This window comes from Mixophyes fleayi, chromosome 2 (assembly GCF_038048845.1).
Source record: "Mixophyes fleayi isolate aMixFle1 chromosome 2, aMixFle1.hap1, whole genome shotgun sequence".
Taxonomy (NCBI): Eukaryota; Metazoa; Chordata; class Amphibia; order Anura; family Limnodynastidae; genus Mixophyes; species Mixophyes fleayi.
In genome coordinates, this window is record NC_134403.1 from 8,158,386 (window position 1) to 8,180,375 (window position 21,990).

General features: G+C 45.6%; 2 protein-coding genes across 7 annotated transcripts; one reads left to right on the forward strand and one right to left on the reverse strand.

Moving 5' to 3' along the window:
• Window positions 1-545: 545 nt before the first annotated feature.
• On the forward strand, window positions 546-15,466 carry RRM1 (ribonucleotide reductase catalytic subunit M1). 6 transcript variants are annotated; one of them, XM_075198410.1, is made up of 19 exons: window positions 546-656; window positions 3,291-3,379; window positions 4,393-4,570; window positions 5,901-6,001; window positions 6,973-7,032; window positions 7,113-7,152; window positions 8,841-9,003; window positions 10,090-10,231; window positions 10,500-10,583; window positions 10,862-11,023; window positions 11,761-11,840; window positions 11,949-12,150; window positions 12,286-12,435; window positions 12,562-12,783; window positions 12,924-13,000; window positions 13,187-13,322; window positions 13,411-13,506; window positions 14,128-14,316; window positions 15,075-15,466. In XM_075198410.1, the coding sequence occupies exons 1-19, from the start codon at window positions 638-640 to the stop codon at window positions 15,261-15,263; spliced, it is 2,379 nt and encodes a 792-aa protein (XP_075054511.1). In that variant the 5' UTR covers window positions 546-637; the 3' UTR covers window positions 15,264-15,466. The 6 variants fall into 6 exon arrangements, with proteins under 6 accessions (XP_075054511.1, XP_075054513.1, XP_075054512.1 ...); XM_075198412.1 differs by lacking the exon at window positions 546-656 and adding an exon at window positions 1,881-1,917; XM_075198411.1 differs by lacking the exon at window positions 546-656 and adding an exon at window positions 2,411-2,465.
• A 3,060-nt stretch (window positions 15,467-18,526) lies between these two features.
• LOC142139720 (olfactory receptor 52H1-like) lies at window positions 18,527-19,486 on the reverse strand. Its single transcript, XM_075197590.1, has one exon. The coding sequence runs from the start codon at window positions 19,484-19,486 to the stop codon at window positions 18,527-18,529; it is 960 nt and encodes a 319-aa protein (XP_075053691.1).
• Between the last annotated feature and the right edge of the window lie 2,504 nt (window positions 19,487-21,990).

Genomic DNA, 21,990 nt, shown 5'->3' on the forward strand with positions numbered 1-21,990 from the left:
CAACCCCTATAGCTGCCATTAATGGTGACATAGTGCCGGACTACAACCCCCAGCATTGTGTTTACTAAGTTGGGTTATAATCTCATTTATTTGGATTTTCAGTGTTCCTGTACAATAAATATTCTGCTATAAAGCCAGAGAGTAAGAATAGAGGGTGAGAATTGCACCCAGTATACAGAATAACAGGAATATCACTGAGTACTTGGTCAGTATGGAACATAGGGACTCATCTGTAAACACTGGGACTGAGCCTGGAGATTAGGGAGCTGGTGGTCTCCACACTAATATAAATATATTATAAATATTATGTTATTATAGCGCTCAGAACCTGGGGAGGCAAACTGACTAGGAATCTAGAGACACAATTACACACTCACCCACAGAAATATAATGTCCGCACAGCCGGAGCCATTTTGTTGAAACTCGAAACCGTCTCAGCGCTGCAGGGCGTGGGGGCGTGGCTAACGTCAGCCATTCACCAATCACCATCCAGGCTCAGCGATATGGCGTCCACCAACCACTCCCACGTGTGACATCACCTGACGTCACGCTGTGGCGCGGATTTTGTTTGTTTCGGGTTCGCGCTCATTTCTCACGTCCTGAGACAGAGAGAAACCCCCTGACCCAGTTCTGCACCATGCACGTCATCAAGAGAGGTGAGACCCCCCCTAATACACCCCAATATCCCCCCTGACCCAGCTCTGCACCATGCACGTCATCAAGAGAGGTGAGACCCCCCCCAATACACCCCAATATCACCCCCTGACCCAGCTCTGCACCATGCACGTCATCAAGAGAGGTGAGACCCCCTAATACACCCCAATATCCCCCCTGACCCAGCTCTGTACCATGCACGTCATCAAGAGAGGTGAGACCCCCCCTAATACACCCCAATATCCCCCCTGACCCAGCTCTGCACCATGCACGTCATCAAGAGAGGTGAGACCCCCCTAATACACCCCAATATCACCCCCTGACCCAGCTCTGTACCATGCACGTCATCAAGAGAGGTGAGACCCCCCCCAATACACCCCAATATCCCCCCTGACCCAGCTCTGCACCATGCACGTCATCAAGAGAGGTGAGACCCCCCCCCCAATACACCCCAATATCCCCCCTGACCCAGCTCTGTACCATGCACGTCATCAAGAGAGGTGAGACCCCCCCCAATACACCCCAATATCCCCCCTGACCCAGCTCTGCACCATGCACGTCATCAAGAGAGGTGAGACCCCCCCCAATACACCCCAATATCCCCCCTGACCCAGCTCTGCACCATGCACGTCATCAAGAGAGGTGAGACCCCCCCCCTAATACACCCCAATATCACCCCCTGACCCAGCTCTGCACCATGCAAGTCATCAAAAGAGGTGAGACCCCCTAATACACCCCAATATCACCCCTGACCCAGCTCTGCACCATGCACGTCATCAAGAGAGGTGAGACCCCCTAATACACCCCAATATCACCCCTCACCCAGCTCTGCACCATGCACGTCATCAAGAGAGGTGAGACCCCCCAATACACCCCAATATCCCCCCTGACCCAGCTCTGCACCATGCACGTCATCGAGAGGTGAGACCCCCTAATACACCCCATTATCACCCCCTGACCCAGCTCTGCACCATGCACGTCATCAAGAGAGGTTAGACCCCCTAATACACCCCAATATCCCCCTGTCCCAGCTCTGCACCATGCACGTCATCAAGAGAGGTGAGACCCCCTAATACACCCCAATATCCTCCTCTGACCCAGCTCTGCACCATGCACGTCAAGAGAGGTGAGACCCCCTAATACACCCCAATATCACCCCCTGACCCAGCTCTGCACCATGCACGTCAAGAGAGGTGAGACCCCCTAATACACCCCAATATCACCCCCTGACCCAGCTCTGCACCATGCACGTCATCAAGAGAGGTGAGACCCCCTTAATACACCCCAATATGCCCCCTGACCCAGCTCTGCACCATACACGTCATCAAGAGAGGTGAGACCCCTAATACACCCCAATATACCCCTGACCCAGCTCTGCACCATGCACATCATCAAGAGAGGTGAGACCCCCTAATACACCCCAATATCACCCCTGACCTAGCTCTGCACCATGCACATCATCAAGAGAGGTAAGACCCCCTAATATACCCCAATATCACCTCCTGACCCAGCTCTGCACCATGCACATCAAGAGAGGTGAGACCCCCCCTAATACACCCCAATTTCACCCTCTGACCCAGCTCTGCACCATGCACGTCATCGAGAGGTGAGACCCCCTAATACACCCCAATATCACCCCTGACCCAGCTCTGCACCATGCACGTCATCAAGAGAGGTGAGACCCCCTAATACACCCCAATATCACCCCTGACCCAGCTCTGCACCATGCACGTCATCGAGAGGTGAGACCCCCTAATACACCCCAATATCACCCCTGACCCAGCTCTGCACCATGCACGTCATCAAGAGAGGTGAGACCCCCTAATACACCCCAATATCACCCCTGACCCAGCTCTGCACCATGCACATCAAGAGAGGTGAGACCCCCCCTAATACACCCCAATTTCACCCTCTGACCCAGCTCTGCACCATGTACGTCATCGAGAGGTGAGACCCCCCTAATACACCCCAATATCCTCCTCTGACCCAGCTCTGTACCATGCACGTCATCAAGAGAGGTGAGACCCCCTTAATACACCCCAATATCCCCCCTGACCCAGCTCTGCACCATACACGTCATCAAGAGAGGTGAGACCTTCTAATACACCCCAATATCCCCCTGACCCAGCTCTGCACCATGCACATCATCAAGAGAGGTGAGACCCCCTAATACACCCCAATATCACCCCCTGACCCAGCTCTGCACCATGCACGTCATCGAGAGGTGAGACCCCCTAATACACCCCAATATCACCCTCTGACCCAGCTCTGCACCATGCACGTTATCAAGAGAGGTGAGACCCCCTAATACACCCCAATATCCCCCCTGACCCAGCTCTGCACCATGCACTATTGATCTCTCTTGGACATACTCCAATTACAGCCTTGAGCCTTAGTCCAATCAGTAAATATTAGCCAGACTGGTGTTTAGACAGTCTTATGGTATTTGTTGACCCTCTCTGCCCTCCCCTGACCCTCAGCATATGTCTCCTATAGAGTGATACCACTGCTATATTGCAATCTCCAGGCTGTGTAGGATAAAGTCTGTTCAGTATAAATCTGACTGCACGTCTTGGGCGCCCTCGTGTCTCTTGTGATGTGACGTTCTCTGATGGCTACGCTGTGTTTTCTTACAGATGGAAAGCAGGAGCGTGTTATGTTTGATAAGATCACGTCCCGGATCCAGAAATTGTGCTATGGACTTAACGGAGATTTTGTGGATCCGGTAAGTGTGTGTGCCGTACATGTATGTGTGCCGTACATGTATGTGTGCCGTACATGTATGTGTGCCGTACATGTCTGCCTGTGGTCAGCGTCTCCTTGTCAGACTTACTGAAAGGGTTTTATTAAGTCTATACTACTCTTTATGTGATTATCTGAATGCAGAGCGTTGGCATTTCGCCTACATGTGCTGTGAGCATTTGTTGTGTTTACTGTCACCATATACAGTTATATCATCCTTGTCTATTTCTTAGTTGGGCCCAAAACTACATTACATCGTACAAAATATAAACAGAGCAAGTACAAACCAGGCTGATGAAGGAGGTGCAGATGTGAGGACTGTGAGGGAGAGTGCAGTGCTGAGTTAGTGGGAGATGGGGCTGTAGCTGGGAGTAGTATCGGGTAGGTTTTCAGAGAGATCTTGAAGGTTGGGAGAGTCAGGTCAGGGGTGGTGAGGAGTCCTTGTGTGGGGAGCATTGTAGGAGAGCACTGGGGTTGTGAATACAATTCCCAACCAGGGTCCTATCTGTGTGGAGTTCGTATGTTCTCCCTGTGTTTGTGTGTGTTTCCTCCCACACTCCAAAAACATACTTTAGAGCTAGTAGCTGCTGACAAAATTAGTCTCTTAGTTGGGGAATTTAGACTGTAAGCTCTAATGGTGCAGGGACTGATGTGGATGACAAATATTTTCTGTACAGCGCTGTGGAATTGGTGGCGCTATTTAAACAAATAAAATAAGGGTTTTGGTAACATCCAGAGTGACGGGGGGGGGGGGGTATTCTGTTAATGCTCTTGGTCTGGCGGAGCTGGGGAGCGTTTGGTAGGAGTGGTTGGGGGGCAGGTTTTGGACATGTTGAGGTTGTTCTGCATATTTCGCTCATACTGCTGGCTGTGAGACCAGCATCAGATACAGGTAGTGACTTGCATGGCTCCAGCTATAGCAGTTGTATGTACATAGGTTTCACACTGCACCGGGCAGCTCTCTAATCATGTCCTTCATATTAAACCTATTTGTAGGCTCAGATTACCATGAAGGTCATCCAGGGACTGTACAGCGGGGTCACCACGGTGGAACTGGACACTCTGGCAGCAGAAACTGCGGCCACCTTAACCACCAAACACCCGGATTACGCCATTTTAGCCGCACGGATCGCAGTCTCCAATCTCCACAAGGAAACAAAGAAAATATTCAGCGGTGCGTGAACTAATGTTGTGTTCTGGGCACATAGGTAGCCAGATGCCCCTCGTAAGGGTAATGTCACACCAGCAACTTCCAAACCTGGCGCTTAACCCCTTCAGCAGAGAAGTGGTGACTGCGGTGGGTGGTGAGAATAATAAGCAGAGTAAACTTTACTCACAACAGAGACTCAGTGGGTTGATACTTGTAGAAATCACCCCCAAAAGGAGAGGAAGGGTAAGTAAAGGGACCCCAAGCTGCCCGGGGGAGCACCCACCCCTATGATAAGTAATTGTACTTATAACATAATGGCAGCGGGTGTTGGAGATTTCTATCTCCCGGAGGAAGCCTGAGAAGTTCTCTGTAATCTTTATCCCGCACATCGTTTATCTGACCAGATCTACGTCCACTGTGGTTAAAAAGAAGCTATTTGAGTAGCTTTAATTAGATGTGGGATGGAGACATCGATGTCACTAAATCTGTCCAGCAGCCGACACTGCGCCTAATATGTCCGTTATGACTCTCTGTTGACCCCTAAATCACAAGGGGAACTGTTAGAAGTTATGAGAGGAGCCTTCCACCTCCGTACTATATCCAGCCGGGAAAACGCTGATGGTGTCTTTAAGACAAATTTCAATCCGGTGTCCATATATCGCATTAAATCTGAGCCCTAGGCTAAGCCGCTGTGAAGACGTCAGTCTGCGGCTACTTACACACAGACGCTGAATCTAAACATTCAGTAAATAAAGGAAACGCTAAGAAGAGAGATCCCATTACACAGTGTTGGTAACAGCGTTTGTCTTCGGTTTCCTTGTGTGAACGCTTCTTACTTTATTTTTATTTTTTTCTTATTTCTTCTCTGTTTATTACGTTCCCTGTAGAAGTCTATGGGAGAGGGCGGTGATTGTCCCAAACTCATACGTAGCTTTATTCTGATACATGTCTGTCCACAATTTTGGCCCTGGGTACTATTCTGTAATAATAATCGAAAAAAATCAATTTGTTGATATAAATAAAGCCATAACCCCGCTTCCTGGTCACATCTGGACCGCTCGTAAACGTACCATACGTGTATACTGCACTCCAGTAATCGGGGCGTCTCCACGCTGTGGGTCACAGGTTGTCATACAGAGCTGACCTATAAGACCCTGTAACTCCGAGTGCGCAGCCTCCGTGTAATCACTAACGTGACACCACCCATGTAAGTGACTGTAATGTCTCCTGGTCACAACCCCATGGTGATACTAAGTTACCGCAGGGAACCTCTGAACACGTAGAATGATGACTTATCTAACCCTGTACAGCCACATGTACCCATGTGTTGCTCACATGTATGTTCAATTTTCAGATGTGATGGAAGATCTGTATAATTATGTGAACCCTCTGAACGGACGCCACTCCCCGATGGTGTCGAAAGAAACTCTGGATCTTGTGCTGGATAATAAAGACGTGAGTCCGGTTTCTTTCTAAGATGTTGTTATTGTCTACTGTAATGTCAGAAGATATTGTGTGTTCTGGGGTCCTGCGCGCTCTTCATTATATAGGAGCGATTCTGTCCTGACTGCGGATGCTGTGCGGACGTCTGTGACTGCAGAATGTAGGAAAGTGCATCTGTGATTACGTTGTAAAGCTGGTTAGGCCTGATTGACGTTAACATGCAGCAAATAGTGTGTTACTGAGCTACAATAATGTACATGAGGTGACTGCAGCCATGTCCACGCTCTGTCTCTGCGGCAGGCTGCTGTTAGGTGGGAGGAGCTTCTCTAACTCAGCAGAGAGTGAATGACAACTTGTCAGACTTGCTGTACAAAATGTTCTGTCCTAAAGATGTGAGAGGGGCTTCTACTGTCTATAATGGGGGGAGGGGGGGTTGTCCTTCTCTATTGTATAACAAAACTGCAGTGGAAACGGTAAGGGTAACACTACATAATGTGATTTACCTCCATGCTTCATGTCTGTAAATGCCCGTATTGGGGTGTAGGGGTTGTCACATACTGGCAGGGTGAGGGCTGTATATCAGTGACCCACCAGTCTTTCTGGCAACTCTCCTCATTTCATTGTGCTCAATTACATCGGTCCTGGAGTCTCATCCAAATTGTGAGGAGGCGCGGGGGTCTGACTCCGCCCAGAAAGGGGTTCTCCACCAGAAGCAGCGATAGACCGGGGCGTTCTCCATCAGACCAGTACCTCTAGTGATCGCTGTTAGATGGCATTGCTGGGTGATTGCTCTTGAGGTCATAAATAAAGGCCCTTGTCTGGCTGGGTCAGCGCAGCGACCGGATAGTAAAGTGCTAATAAGACGGAGCGCTCGGCGGTTCCTGTAGAGCAGAATGATGGTCGGGGGCTGAACCTGCTCCAGGTGCAGGTACCTGGCGGGAGTGGGCCCGACAGTCACCTCCATGTTCCTTTGTCTTCCTCAGCGCCTCAACTCCTCCATTATCTATGACCGAGACTTCTCCTACAACTTCTTCGGGTTTAAGGTAAGCGCTGTATGTCTGATCTCTGTCACACGCAGTCTTCATAGTGGGAAACGTCACTTATATCTTCCGGTCTCTTTCAGACCCTGGAACGCTCCTATCTGCTGAAAATTAACGGAAAAGGTAAATGTGTAATATTCTGTCTGAGTGTTGTACGTGTCGCTCTCTGTGCCTGATCTCATCATACTGAGTGTCAGTAAATGTGTAATATTCTGTCTGCGTGTTGTACGTGTCGCTCTCTGTGTCTGATCTCGTTATACTGAGTGTCAGTAAATGTGTAATATTCTGTCTGCGTGTTGTACGTGTCGCTCTCTGTGCCTGATCTCATCATACTGAGTGTCAGTAAATGTGTAATATTCTGTCTGCGTGTTGTACGTGTCGCTCTCTGTGCCTGATCTCATCATACTGAGTGTCAGTAAATGTGTAATATTCTGTCTGCGTGTTGTACGTGTCGCTCTCTGTGTCTGATCTCCTCATACTGAGTGTCAGTAAATGTGTAATATTCTGTCTGCGTGTTGTACGTGTCGCTCTCTGTGTCTGATCTCATCATACTGAGTGTCAGTAAATGTGTAATATTCTGTCTGCGTGTTGTACGTGTCGCTCTCTGTGTCCGATCTCGTTATACTGAGTGTCAGTAAATGTGTAATATTCTGTCTGCGTGTTGTACGTGTCGCTCTCTGTGCCTGATCTCCTCATACTGAGTGTCAGTAAATGTGTAATATTCTGTCTGCGTGTTGTACGTGTCGCTCTCTGTGCCTGATCTCCTCATACTGAGTGTCAGTAAATGTGTAATATTCTGTCTGCGTGTTGTACGTGTCGCTCTCTGTGTCTGATCTCATCATACTGAGTGTCAGTAAATGTGACTGACGTGTAGCAGTTCTCACACTGCCGGTCTTTATAAATATACGTTTGCCCCGAGTTGCCCATTATTGTGAAACATATGAGACGATTTATAGCGTCCGTGCAGATGTCGTCGTGTAATTACAAGGGGTATGAATACTTTTTTATTTCCTGTTTATAATTTTGGTAATGGTTGAAAATGGTTTTGTGTTATTGATTTGACATGGGCATCAGTAGTTTGTGGCTCAATGTATTTCAAATTCAACAAAATGAATGTTGGTTATTCGTCAGCATTTATGTATGTAGCGCCAGCATACACAGTAACGCTTTCCAATGAGGACAACCGTCGTAATAAAATAAGACTGGGTAATACAGACACAGAGATAACAAAGCTCTGCTTCAAAGCTTACAATCTACATATGAAAATGTGTTTGAATACTTTTTCAATACCCTGTCTGGTGGTATGAGGGTGGTGGTATATAGGGGCATGGCACCGTATATGGTGGTATATAGGGGGGTGGTACCATATCTCGTGGTATAGAGGGACATGGCACCGTATCAGTTGGTATATAGGGGGGTGGTACCATATCTGGTGGTATATAGAGGCGTGTCACCGTACCTGGTGGTATGTGTGCGTGGTAGTATATATGGGGATTGTTAGAGATTTTATAAATATCCTGGAGAAACCACACACACCTCTGTATAGTGTTATATCTTCTAGATGAGCTGGAGTCTGTTTAGTTTGAATAGATAATGGTCCGAGTTCTTGTCTCCATCTTATCCAGCAGCCACAATACTGATAGTTTGTTCTTGCTATGTTGCTGCTGATAAATGTAACGAACTGCCGGAGGAGCAGTCTGTAAGTCTGCAGAGACCCTGCTGTCAGCCATGTTTATGAAGCCTGTTCTTGGCTGCTGCGTCCACTATGAAGCAGACAGATCACGTGACGTGTTTTTCTTCTTGCCTTGCAGTGGCGGAACGGCCCCAGCACATGCTGATGAGGGTGGCGGTTGGAATTCACTGGACGGACATAGATGCTGCTATAGAAACGTACAACCTGCTGTCTGAGAAGTGGTTCACACACGCGTCTCCTACACTCTTCAACGCTGGCACTAACAGACCCCAGCTCTCCAGGTGGGTGTCACTGGCACAGGCCCCTGGGGGTCACTAACAGCCCCCAGCAACTGGCCCCAGGTAGGAGGAGGGTGTCTCTACAATCGGTTTACCTGAAACCTGTTTTGTTATTTCGTTATCTGCCCCAGAGATAAAGGGGGTGGGTGCTGGATATCCCCTTTTTTTTTAGTTTTCATGGCCGTCCCCCACTTCTTACCTGACCTGGTAATATCTCTAGGGTAACGGTTGAACTGTTCTTCTGTGGTATGCTGCGGGGGAGTAGGGGGCCCTCTAGTGGTCGGATCACTGTGTAGCCATCTCTTATATTCCAGACAATTGTGAATGAATGATGTCATTATGGGGCTCATTTAAGGGCTTCTGATTGGTCTTTCTGTTCACACATCTGTGTCTCCTTATTAGACCCTGCTATAGACATCTGTATAAAACAATCTCCAGACACCTCCTGGCTGATTCCCCGCAGTGTGATAGGATCATTAGAGCATTGTGTGTGGCATAAACACTTCCCACTACAGAGATGTATATTCTACATAACCCCCAAATCAGAGCATGAGATAAATCAGGAGGGACCGGACATTGGAGGGGGCGCCCCTCGCCCCTGGCAGGACATACCCTCAGCTAGAAATGTAGCTTCAGACTACAGTGAGCCGTAGGTGGGCACAGTGGCAGCGAGCTGGGTAACATTACAGAGGGGTGACTGTTCTGTGCTTGCAGCCCCTCCATCACTGTCACCCTAGCACGCTGTGTCCTACCATGGCATGTGTGTCAACTAGCGCTAATTACTGATTTTTGTTGGGGTCACCAGTGTCTGTATTCCCACGTAATGCCAGCAGGATTAGTGGCAAAATTACACAGGTGATTGGCTACCAAATTAATGTCCCTTCTGCATTTGCTGGGTAAGACTAAGATCTGATGTTCTGTTCCAGTGGTAGCCGAGCTGACGCCCGTGCAGTGCTGCCATGTTTTGTTTTGTCCAGCAGACAGGTGGGGTAGTAGTGCCAGGTTTAAATTAAAATATTTGAGTATTTACCACTGTACGATGGTTGTGGATATTGCACCAGAATGTCACACTGCGTCCTTCCCTCCCAGCTGTTTCCTGCTCTGTATGAAAGATGACAGCATTGAAGGCATTTACGACACGTTGAAGCAATGCGCTCTGATTTCCAAGTCTGCTGGTGGGATCGGCGTGGCCGTCAGCTGCATCAGAGCCACCGGGAGTTATATCGCTGGGGTGAGTACTGTCTCCGGCGTTGCCATGTTTCTCAGTGTTAATTGGTTCACGGTGTCCGTCCTTTAGCGACGTAAGACTTGAAGGTGATCTCGGTGCGTAGACTAGAAACTGTGATGTGCAGAAAACCATTGGCTATTGAATGTATTTCTGTAAAGTATGAAATAAGCTTTTACTTTGAGCCAATAACTTGGTGGATTTGTTCGTTTTGGATGTTCAATATAAACAGTGTTTCTGTGCAGACCGGTAATTATGTGATCTTGATTTCTAGACTAACGGTAATTCCAATGGCCTTGTTCCAATGTTACGAGTCTATAACAACACCGCTCGCTACGTGGATCAAGGAGGAAACAAGGTTTGTAGTGTTCTGTGTAATAAAACTGCGCTGTGGCAAACGGAAATCCTGCCCATAGTCTTTATTGTCTGAGTGTGTGTGTGGCATCAGGTGCCATCAGTTTATGTTCGTCTCTGTATAGGTATATAGGCGTCTGCTATTGTTGTACACTTTGAGATTCCTCGTTTTGTGTACGTCACCTGTGACTCCTACACATTGTCCCTCCGTGTGGGCAGCTTAAATGCTCCTGTTCTTCGTGTGACACGATTGGTTTATTCCGGACTGGTTTCCCTCCGCAGAGACCCGGTGCATTCGCTATCTATCTGGAGCCGTGGCACTACGACGTGTTTGACTTTCTGGACCTGAAGAAGAACACTGGGAAGGAGGAACAGCGAGCGCGAGATCTCTTCTATGCACTGTGGATCCCAGATCTCTTCATGAAACGCGTGGAGTCTAATCAGGTGCGGAACGCGTAGCTACCTGCGGTTTAGTGTCCATTTTAAACTTGAAAATAGGACATGTAAATCTTACTGTCTGAAAGAAGAGGGATGAGATAAAAACACAAACCTTTGTCTTCATAAACAGACACAATACACTATATATTCATTATTCAAATCTAAAGATCATACAAGGATGGGCAAGTCTCATGTATGTGTTTATGTTTTGTTTCTCTTTCACATGAACAGCTTGATGCTATAAGTATAGTGCGATTGTTACAGCTTAAAGCACATCAACTCTTGTATACATCTGAAACGTCCAGGAGTCCCTTTGAGACTCTTATTTGTTTTCTATTATATAAAATGTTTTACGTTATGTGCTTTGCAATGTAAATAACTTCCCTGTAGTCAGTTGGTCAGTGCTGGGTGTCTTGTGATTGATGTTCAGCCTGTCTTCTGGCTGTTGTGACTCTTTTGGGGCTCAGTTTTGTAGGATAGGGGGTTCTATTTAGGGTGTGAACCGATGCGTGAGAAGGGTTTCAAACACTTATGCAAAATCTTCCAAGTTGTGTCCTATATAATGTAAATGTTTATTTTAAACAAAATGCCCCTTATTTTACCAATACTGTACTTGTCCTTAATGCACAATTTCTTGCGCTCTGTACAACTCCGATCGTATTGTTCTGCACCAGAAAGAAGAACGATCAGATCCTCATCCCCCGAATACACGTTCAATGTCTTATTATTTCCTCTCTTTACAGGACTGGTCTCTGATGTGTCCTCACGAGTGTCCGGGTCTGGAGGAAGTTTGGGGAGAGAAGTTCGAGGAGTTGTATGTAAGGTGGGCACTTGTTCATATATTAATTCTTTTTAGGGACCAAGCAGTGACTGTTACGTGTTAGAGGGGGGAGTAACAGTAGTGACAGTACATATGTGTTGTGTGCTGCAGGTATGAGAAGGAAGGACGGGCACGCAAGGTGGTAAAGGCTCAGCAGCTGTGGTACGCGGTCATCGAGTCTCAGACAGAAACCGGCACGCCGTACATGCTCTACAAAGACTCCTGTAACCGCAAGAGCAACCAGCAAAACCTGGGCACTATTAAGTGCAGTAATCTGTGTACAGAGATTGTGGAGTACACCAGCGACAAAGAGGTGGGTACGATACAGCACTGAGAGATGCCCGTTCTCCTCTCTGGACATCTATATTCCAGATCTGTGAAACGCATTAGTCTCTGTTGTATGTACCCCGGTAAGTGTCTCGCCTTGAATCGTGTTGTCACTTCGCAGGTTGCGGTCTGTAACCTGGCCTCTCTCGCCCTGAACATGTATGTGACTCCTGAGCACACCTTTGACTTCAAGAAGCTGGCAGAAGTCACCAAAGTCGTAGTCCGAAACCTGAACAAAATAATAGAGGTCAACTTCTACCCTGTTCCTGAGGTGAGCACTCGAGTGTCCAGCTTCTCGCCTGTCTTGCTTCATGCCCCAGCTGGCAGGAGATTACTTGAACTCCGCTATTCTACAACATTCCGTCTAAGGAGGATGTTTACGTCTTTATGTTCACAGGCCGAATATTCAAACAAGCGTCACCGTCCCATTGGAATTGGCGTGCAGGGTCTGGCCGATGCCTTTATCCTCATGAGATACCCGTTTGAGAGTCCAGAGGCTCAGTTACTGAACAAGCAGATCTTTGAGACTATTTATTACGCAGCCCTGGAGTCGAGCTGTGAGCTGGCCAAAGAACTGGGCACATACGACACTTATGAGGGTTGTCCTGTTAGTAAAGGGGTAAGAAGCAATTGTTCTCATTTACAGGTTTACCTGAAGCCTATTGTCTGAGATCTTTGTAGGAGAAGCTCCAGGCTTTATTAGATGGCTCCTACACCCTTCCAAGGACAATGTGGCTAAGCTTAGCTCTCTCTCTCCAGATTTTGCAGCAGGACATGTGGAACGTAACACCCACCGAGCTCTGGGACTGGAAACTGCTGAAAGAGAAGATTGCCAAGTGCGTCTTTGTAGATGTTTCATGGGTAGAGATCTATGTGACTGAAGACACTATTAAAATATAAACTGAATTCACTTTCATTTCGAGAGTGTTACCACCTCTTGTCTCGTATCCTTCACAGTTCGTGTTTGGTGTCTGCATGACCCCATTGTACTGATTGTATCTTACTGAACATTGTTCTCACAGGTACGGTGTTAGAAACAGTCTACTCCTAGCTCCGATGCCCACGGCCTCCACCGCACAGATATTGGGCAACAATGAATCCATCGAACCTTACACCAGCAACATCTATACACGCAGAGTCCTGTCCGGGGAATTCCAGGTGAGCCGGAGCTCGCTGACCGTGTGATAGGCATTGGGGGTCTGCAGCAGAATCCCACTTAACGTCCCGCCCATCTTTCTCCGCTTAGATTGTGAACCCCCATCTGATGAAAGATCTGACCGAGAGAGGCCTGTGGAATGAAGAAATGAAGAATCGGATCATTGCTTGCAACGGCTCCGTTCAGGTACTCCACTCCCTCTTATTGCCCTTCGTAAACTTATCCCGAACACCAAAAAGGTAGTAAATGAGTCTTAAAATAGTATGTTATGGTTTCGTTGTTTGGGTCACTATTGCTGTGTTCTTATATATGAGTTGTGTTATTATTGACTAAACAGTTATCTCTACGCACAAATCTTGTTAGATCTGGAGCTGCGTTAATCCCGCTATGTAGAAACAGTGTTTAGTTTTGGCTAATAATGGTAAAGATGATCTATGTTGTACATATGCGGAAAAAATGCCTTCACATTCTTTGAAATATAATCAACGTTTATTTATTGGGCTTCACGGATAACATAACTCTGGACAATCCTACAGATGTCGACCTGTATGAATGCAATAAACATAATATATTATGAATATAATTAAGCATCCTAACACAAACCTGGGTAGCCGTAAGCCAGCAGTTAGAGCTAGCACAGATGGACACTTATTCCATGCGAGTCATTAAACAGAATAAACACTCCATAGGACAGGACATCGGAGACATAGGGTAAAGGTATGGACAGGACTGTGTCCACTTTTGTGAATTTGTTCCTATGTTCTGCCGAACAGATTTAATTTCAGCTGTCACAATCTTGTCCCCCAGACAATCACTGAGATTCCCGCAGACCTGAAAGAACTGTACAAGACTGTGTGGGAAATCTCTCAGAAAACCATCATTCAGATGGCAGCCGACAGAGGAGCCTTCATTGACCAGAGTCAGTCGTTGAACATTCACGTGGCGGAACCCAACTACGGGAAGCTGACCAGCATGCACTTCTACGGCTGGAAACAGGTGCGTCACGCGGAGTTAGACATTGTAAATGATTTGTTTCGGTTGGTGGACTTGATGAAGTTTTCTGAGGAACGTCCATCTGATCGGTTTCCCAGTCTGGGATAGTGAGCACTCTGCAAGTTGTAAGAAGATTAACCAGGCTTGGATATTAAACGTCCAGCTGCATCTCCTTAGACATCGAGTAGGATCCCAGCAGCTCCGCCATACTGATGACTGAGTGGCCGGCCACGTAGTAAACAAACAAAATACCTGCACTATCAATCGGCCGAGCATAAACCAGGCTAACAAAGGTCTGTGTTCCTTCTATGAGTTTTGCGTAGATGGGCAATGAAGCGAGTTCTGGGTTGACAATAGTTCAATCACAGAGCAAATGTGCCAAATTGCCGGTGATCATAGCTAGACAGAGCTTCATAATACCAAAACCTGCAGATTAGACACTGACTGGATTGGCTGATAGCTGTTCGGGAAGCATTTGATTATGGTATGTTTTCAATAACAATCGTCCTTTTAGTGGCTGCAATACGCATCCAGTCAGGTGCAGAGTACATGGTTCTGGGCTCACTTAGAGAACATTTGTTGGATGGGTTTTGCTCATCTATCCCTGTAGAATAGACGTCTGTCTTTCTCCTAGGTGGGTGGGCATCCCTTTAACATTAGGCTGAGTTCTCCTTATAATAATCCTGGTTCCCTTTGTCTGGTGTCGCTTTTCTGTGTATCTGGTTATTGCTGGATTCCTCACAAGACTTTTCTTTTGGCAGGGATTGAAGACTGGCATGTACTACCTCCGAACCCGGCCTGCCGCCAACCCCATCCAGTTTACATTAAACAAGGAAAAGCTAAAAGAAAACCTAGCGAACGAGGAAGCAGAAAAGGAGAAGGAGCGGAATAAAGCGGCCATGGTGTGTTCTCTGGAAAACCGAGACGAATGTCTAATGTGTGGATCGTAGGGTCGTACCAGCTCCACGGAGCCTCCGCTCCGGAACACAAACTGGATCAGAGACTGGGAACTGTCCGTGTACTGCGTCCTGTCAGACACACACGTGGTCTGTAGCTTCTGGGGTTGGGCCTTCATTATCTGCGGGTCAGGAGAGTTGTTACCGCTCAGTCATTGTTTATGTGTACTAGAGATTAATGAATTATTTTCTACAAAGCAATGATTCCTGTGCTTAATCTTTTTACTGGGAAGTTCCTTGAATAATATAGGAATGGTCACTAATCCTATATTTTGTGTTGATGACACACTGATGTACAGAATTTGATGTATAAATGTTTCACCACAGCAGTGAGGGGTGTGTGAGCCAGATTTGGGATAGTACTTGGGGGTGTGACTATGGGAGGTATCGTGTGTATGAAACCCTTGTATAATGCCACCTGTGACAATGGGCTGTGTGTTATACAGGGGAGGTGTATTAGAATACACTACAGACGGCACCTTCAACTTGTACCAAGCAAGATCTATCCTGACAGAACAAAACCCCCAACCCCTCTCCCCTGTAAGTGACACTTATCTCTTTCATGGTGGTGGGAACTACTACCCCCTTCTTGGCAAAGCTCTGCTCCTCTATCTTGCCGCGGCATGGGATGATGGCAGGTGTCCGGTGCACCCGCTTTCTACGCCTGGAGCTCCACTGGCCTCTATACTTGTCAACTAATTAATTTAGACAAGTCCTCTATAAATGCCCTTTAATATCTGAGTTATAGCAGCAGTAACCAACCTCCTGTACTTCAGGGTCGGCATTAGCGGCCCTACAACCTCCACAAGGGCCACATGTTATACTAAATCTACGTACTCGTTAATGCAGACATTGTTGTCCGCAGGATCTATTTACTTTGCACCTGGTTCTTGGAGTCTGCCGTAGTCCTATTATAGTAGAACTGTGTGATCACAGCAGAGTGTTAAATCACTGACCATCTGTCAGACCAGTCCAGGCATAAAATAATGAATTAAAAAGTGTCTCCAGCAAGTGGGCAATAACCTTGAGTACCTATAAATTGATTGATTGCAAAAACATCTGGCATCTTACATTATTATTGCTAAGTATTACACTGTCCCCAACCAGCCACCTCTTACCATCCAGCTGGCAACATGTTCTGGTGAGAACACTGCAGACATCTGTCTGGTTTGGTTCACTCTTCTCTTCAGTTACCTGTGGATCGTCCTTTCAGTGTACAGTAAGTGAAGGAATATTTTTCACTCTCTGCCCTTCACAACGCCTTGTAAGGACATTGATATATTTATTTCTATAGCTCGGTGGTGGAATACATGATATAAGAGTTGGGATTTGGAGATTGATATTACTTTATACAACTCTTTATACACCTATTGCTTTGTTTTCCGGTGTGAGGTGGTGGATACGAGAATCTTAGTGGTTTGATCGATGACCGGCAGAACGTTGTTGCTGATTTGCTGCTCGTAGACGGGAACAATAGATTTGTTGTCTTTAGTTCTCGGTTGCGTAATTACAGATAAAAACTACAAGAACATCAGTCCAGAAATGTCTCGGTTTAACTTGCAGAAGTTAGAAAGTAACTAATGAGCTGAAATCAGAGCATTGACCCCATTCAATATCATGCGTTACAGGCTGTCTAATAGCAGAAAGTATTCACATGCTCACAGATAGATTATAACTCCCAGAATTCTCCCACTAATCTAACAATGGAGGGATACACTTCTTTGTATACAGAGACGTGCAGCCAGGTGTTTGATGACCTGGAAAATGACAAGAAGTTTTTGATTTTCACATGCAAATATAAAAGGATGGGAGTTTTTAAATACAGAGCAGTCTTATGTTTGGGTTCAACTCTTAATAACCACAATCGTCTGAGATCTGAAACAGCTGTTGGAAGTAGTTTATTTTTATATTTAACCAATGACACAAAATAAAACCAGTTATTAAGTACATATTGTCATTTGCCCAACTCTGAAGTTTTTCTTGTGGTTTCAGAAATTCCAACATCCGATTTGTCGGTTACTCCTCTGCATTCCCCCTGTGGATATTCTTCGTGTCACCAAACCTTTCTAGGAATCGGCAGTTGTCTGTATCTGGTCCTTGAATATAGTTTTTGGGCCCAAGGTTTTCAATAACCTGTGTCTGATCCCCTTACTCCTCAGGCCAGGTATTGGGTTGATCAGGGCTGGGATATGTAGATGGTGCTGAGCAGATTGTGGGACATAGACCTAGAGACCCCGTAGATGATGGACGAGGAGAGACTGAAGAAGTAGACTATCATAATGACCAGGGTGTGTGTGTGTGTCATGTGCGCAGGGATTTGTGTCTGTGTCCTTGGGGAAATCTTTAATGCTGCCCTACGATGTGGAGAGGAGACGTCAAATAAATTGGTGACCACTCTCAGGCTCGATCTTACCAGCTGGTTTTTGAAGACGTTACCGCAAGCCAAACTAAGCAGTGCCATGTGCTCACAAGCAAAATCGTGTTTGAGGCGCAGAAACATACCAGGGAAGCGGAGATAGTTACTGATCTGACAAAATAGACGCTTCAGATCATGGCAACAGTGGTCAGTTGAACTGTTTGGTTATAATGGCATAACGCAGCGGCTTACAGACGGCAATGTGAGCTCCAGCATGATGAAGTAGATGAACATCTGAACTAAGCAGCCAGTGAGTGAGATACGATTTATGTTGACGAAAAGTCAAGAAGCATTTTGGGTATCATGGTGGAAGTGCCACAGAGGATGATGGCAGACAGCATGGAGATGACATACATTGGAGAATGCAAGGAGCTCTCAGTCCTCATGGTGTGGATGATTATAATATTGGTGACTAGGCTCACAATATATTGTTCATCCTGTTCTGAGACCTACCCAGCACTGCAGGGCTCCCACACATCCTGCTATTCCAGTGTCGTCCTGGATTCAACGCTGAAAATCTTTATATCCGAATGTATATATCTGGATTATTGGGGTTAGTGAAATTAAACATATGTAACAAATTAAGATCTCACTTGTGTACTTATTTGAATAACTACTATGTAAAACAAAGTAGATACACAGAAATAGCTTGCAGTGAGGTAGGTAACGTATATAAACATATACATCTATGGTATCTAATCAAGAAACGTGTTATCCAGATAGGAGCACAATATTGTGTTTAAATATATTAAGAATTGTAGATATTTATATATTGACACGATTTTGGATGTAGGTGAAGTTGTTTTCCTTTTGCCTCCTAAGAACATCCACCTTCTGGATGCTAGAGACGAGATCCAAAATTTCCCTTGCCAAATGCCTTCTTCAGGCTCTTCCTGATTTCCTTCATTCTCAGTCCATAGATGAACGGGTTAGCACTCGTTGGAATAACAAAATTCATTAGGCTAATCAGGTTCTGAACATCTCGTGAAATGAGAGAACCCATTCTGTACACGATGGAGGAACACATACCAGAGGAGAAGAACATCATGGTCACCAAGATATGTGTGCTACAGGTTTGCCAGGCTTTTTTAGAAGCTTTTTCAACTAATATCTTCATCACTGTACAAAGAATGGTCAGGTAGGAGACTAAGACAAAGGTCCCATCAGTCAGTGTAACGAGGATCCTTATCCATAGACCTACAGCTTGTACATTGGAGATATCTCCACAAGCGAGGAGCAAGAGACTCATGTTTTCACAGACAAAGTTCAGAATCATGTTGGATCTACAAAACTGGACTTTGGAGGCAAAAATAACTAACGGAGAAGCGACAAAGAAACTCCTAACCCAACCAATGAAGATGAGCAACGTCAATGTTCGTTTAGTTACAATGTTATGGTAGCGTAGTGGCATTCTTATAGCCACATACCTGTCAAATGCCATTAATACGAGTAAGATAGATTCGTAGTTACCTGTTAAGTAAATAAAGAACATTTGTACAAAGCAGCCAGTCCGTGTTATCTGGTTCAGTTCAAATGTTAGCCCAAGAAGAAATTTTGGTAGGATGGTGGTGGTGTGGAATAAGTTACTGACAAAAAGCAGAGAAATCAGTATATACATCGGTGAATGAAGAGTCTTCTCCACCCAGATTGAATAAATCATCGCACTGTTACTGACCACAATGATTATATAGATGAAAAGAAATGGTATAACGAGGGCATGTCTGGACTGTGAGATCCCAGGAAAGCCACAGAGGAGGAAGTCTGTGTGTGAGAAGCTGGTATTCAGGGCCAGGTCTCCCATTGTAGGTGGTAAAATCTGGAGAACTGAGAGCAAGAACACAGACTAAGAATATTTTAGCTTACTAGAAGTATGTACTTCTACACTTTATTCTATACTACACCAGCAGTAATGGTTACAGAGACCACAGACAGTAAGGACATGTCCCTGACATGTAATGGAGATGAAGTGGATTATGAAACAAGACTTAGTGTTAGGAGCAAATCCAGCTATAGGGTGACAATTTACACCTGGGCAAACTGTGCTGCATTGTACGGGGGCATTTATTACGGACTGCTTCTGCAGGTAACAGAAATACTGGACAGCTTTATTTTCAGACTGTGATGTAGAGTTGAGCTAGGACATGTCCCTTCCCAACTCTAAATCTATTCACACAATTTAAACTTGGCCCCCTGTAGAGCAACTTGGTTTTGCAGAAGTGTTAAGTCTACATGAGACCTTTTGTGTCTCCCTGGAGCAGTTTTCTCTCCAATCCGATCTTTTAACTTGTCACTGTGTATGGGGGTGGGCTGTATATTTCTAAGTGGGCCACGTCACAGTATCTCATTGTGGGTTCTTAACCATTTTTCGCCTGTCAAACAAGAGTTTATGTGATAAAATGTTGCTGGATCTTATTTTCCTCATCATGTGGGTCTCACCAGTGAGAACTGATGACAACGGGGGGACTGTGCATACGGCAGAGGTGCCCGAACCCAGTTCTCAAGAGCTACCAACAGGTCATGGTTTCAGGGTTTCTTCAGTCTATTTGCGGGATCAGTAATTATCCCACCTGTTTCTGCAAACAGATATCCTGAAGACATGACCCGTCTGTAGCTCTTGAGGACTGGGTTTGAGCACTTCTGGCATCCGGTATACAAGGCTAGATATGTTTTCTCAGATTAGGGTAAATTTTAGATAGATAATAGTTATCTTGGGAACTGGAACTCTTGTATTGGTGATATTATCAGTAAATGTCAGCACTAGTTTATTGGAGTCATCTCAGATCAACTCCATTTGTTTTTCTGAAGTGAGTAAAATCTTAAAGCTGGGAACCTGGATCACTGAAATTCCAGATGTGGGCGGTGCGTCATGGAGGGTTAACCTATACATTAATACAATTACCTGTTTGTGTTGAGATACATTTGTGATGAGAGACCACCGGACCAGATAATCTAAACACCCTCAGGCCCCCTAGAAGCCGAAACATTCCAGTGTCAGACAGCTGCTATGTCATATCATCATTGTTTACTTATAAGGGACCACAGATTCTGTAGCACTGGACAGATACAATATAACACTCTGCACAGCTTATATACATATATTTTGTCATGATCAGATCTTACACTGGTCTGACCTGGCTTTACTGTTGGATATTTTACCTCTCAAGGAAACAAAGTAACTTCTCCAATGTTATTGGATTTGAACCAGGGTCTCCGGCACACCTCTCAATGTTATTGTGGTGCAGAGCCTGTACCTACTGAGCCGTTCCTCCTCCATGTACTTGTTGGGTCACCAGAGCTCCTGCTGATTCCTACCTCTTAAACCATCTTCTTTGTCACCAGAGAAGCCAGTGAGTATTTCTTAAGTGTGAAATGTATGTTCCCCTTTAAGACGGTCACACCTGACCACTCTGTCATCTCCTGTAGTTTGTGTCTAGCGTTGATGGTCCCCGCAGATCTCTCCCTTTATTCAGCCGTGAGAGTCCCAGATGATATCACTAATTAGTGCTGACGAGGTGTTAGTCCTTAACATGACATGGATATCTTCCCATGTGCATTTCACCAGTAGCATCAATTAGTGTTTGCTCTGTGTACCAAGAGGAATTAAATGTAAATGTATAATTATATTGAGAGAAATAGTATTTAGAATAGCGGACTTTAGCAATTGAAGCATATTGTATCACATGGTCAGTATCACAAACTCATTTTTGGTTGCTTAATTATCATTTGTAAGAATGTTTTTTTACACAATCGGTTCCCATCATCAACATTTATTTATAGAGTGCCAGCTTTACAGCTGGGAACAAACAGTAATAAAACAATACTGAGTAATACAGATAGAGAGGTAAGAGGGACTTGCTCCCATGCTTATAATCTATGGGACAATGGGAGTCTGATACATGAGGTCAAGTTCCACACACTACATACTGGACCAGCTAGAATGCAGAGTTAGACTGCCTAGTGGGCCATATGATCCAGTCACACAGCAATGTTGGTCAGAAGGTTGTAGTCTTGTGTAAAGGATGGTAATAGGGTAAGGAGGGAGGATAAGAGGGTGGTTTAAGAATATTATAAACAGTAAGGGTTAGGTGCTCATTGGCTGATAGTGTAACCTTGTTTGCCGATATATTATGTTAACTAACGTACCGTAAGTAGTTACTGGAGATATGTTCAATATCTATCGTCTATTGCACAAACAGCCTATAAAATAGCAGTAATATATAAATGTGTTTTAATTAGCAAAAACTACTCAATTGAGGAAAATAAACCTTAAGAGCATAAAATCAGTTATTCATAAACTCACAGAAA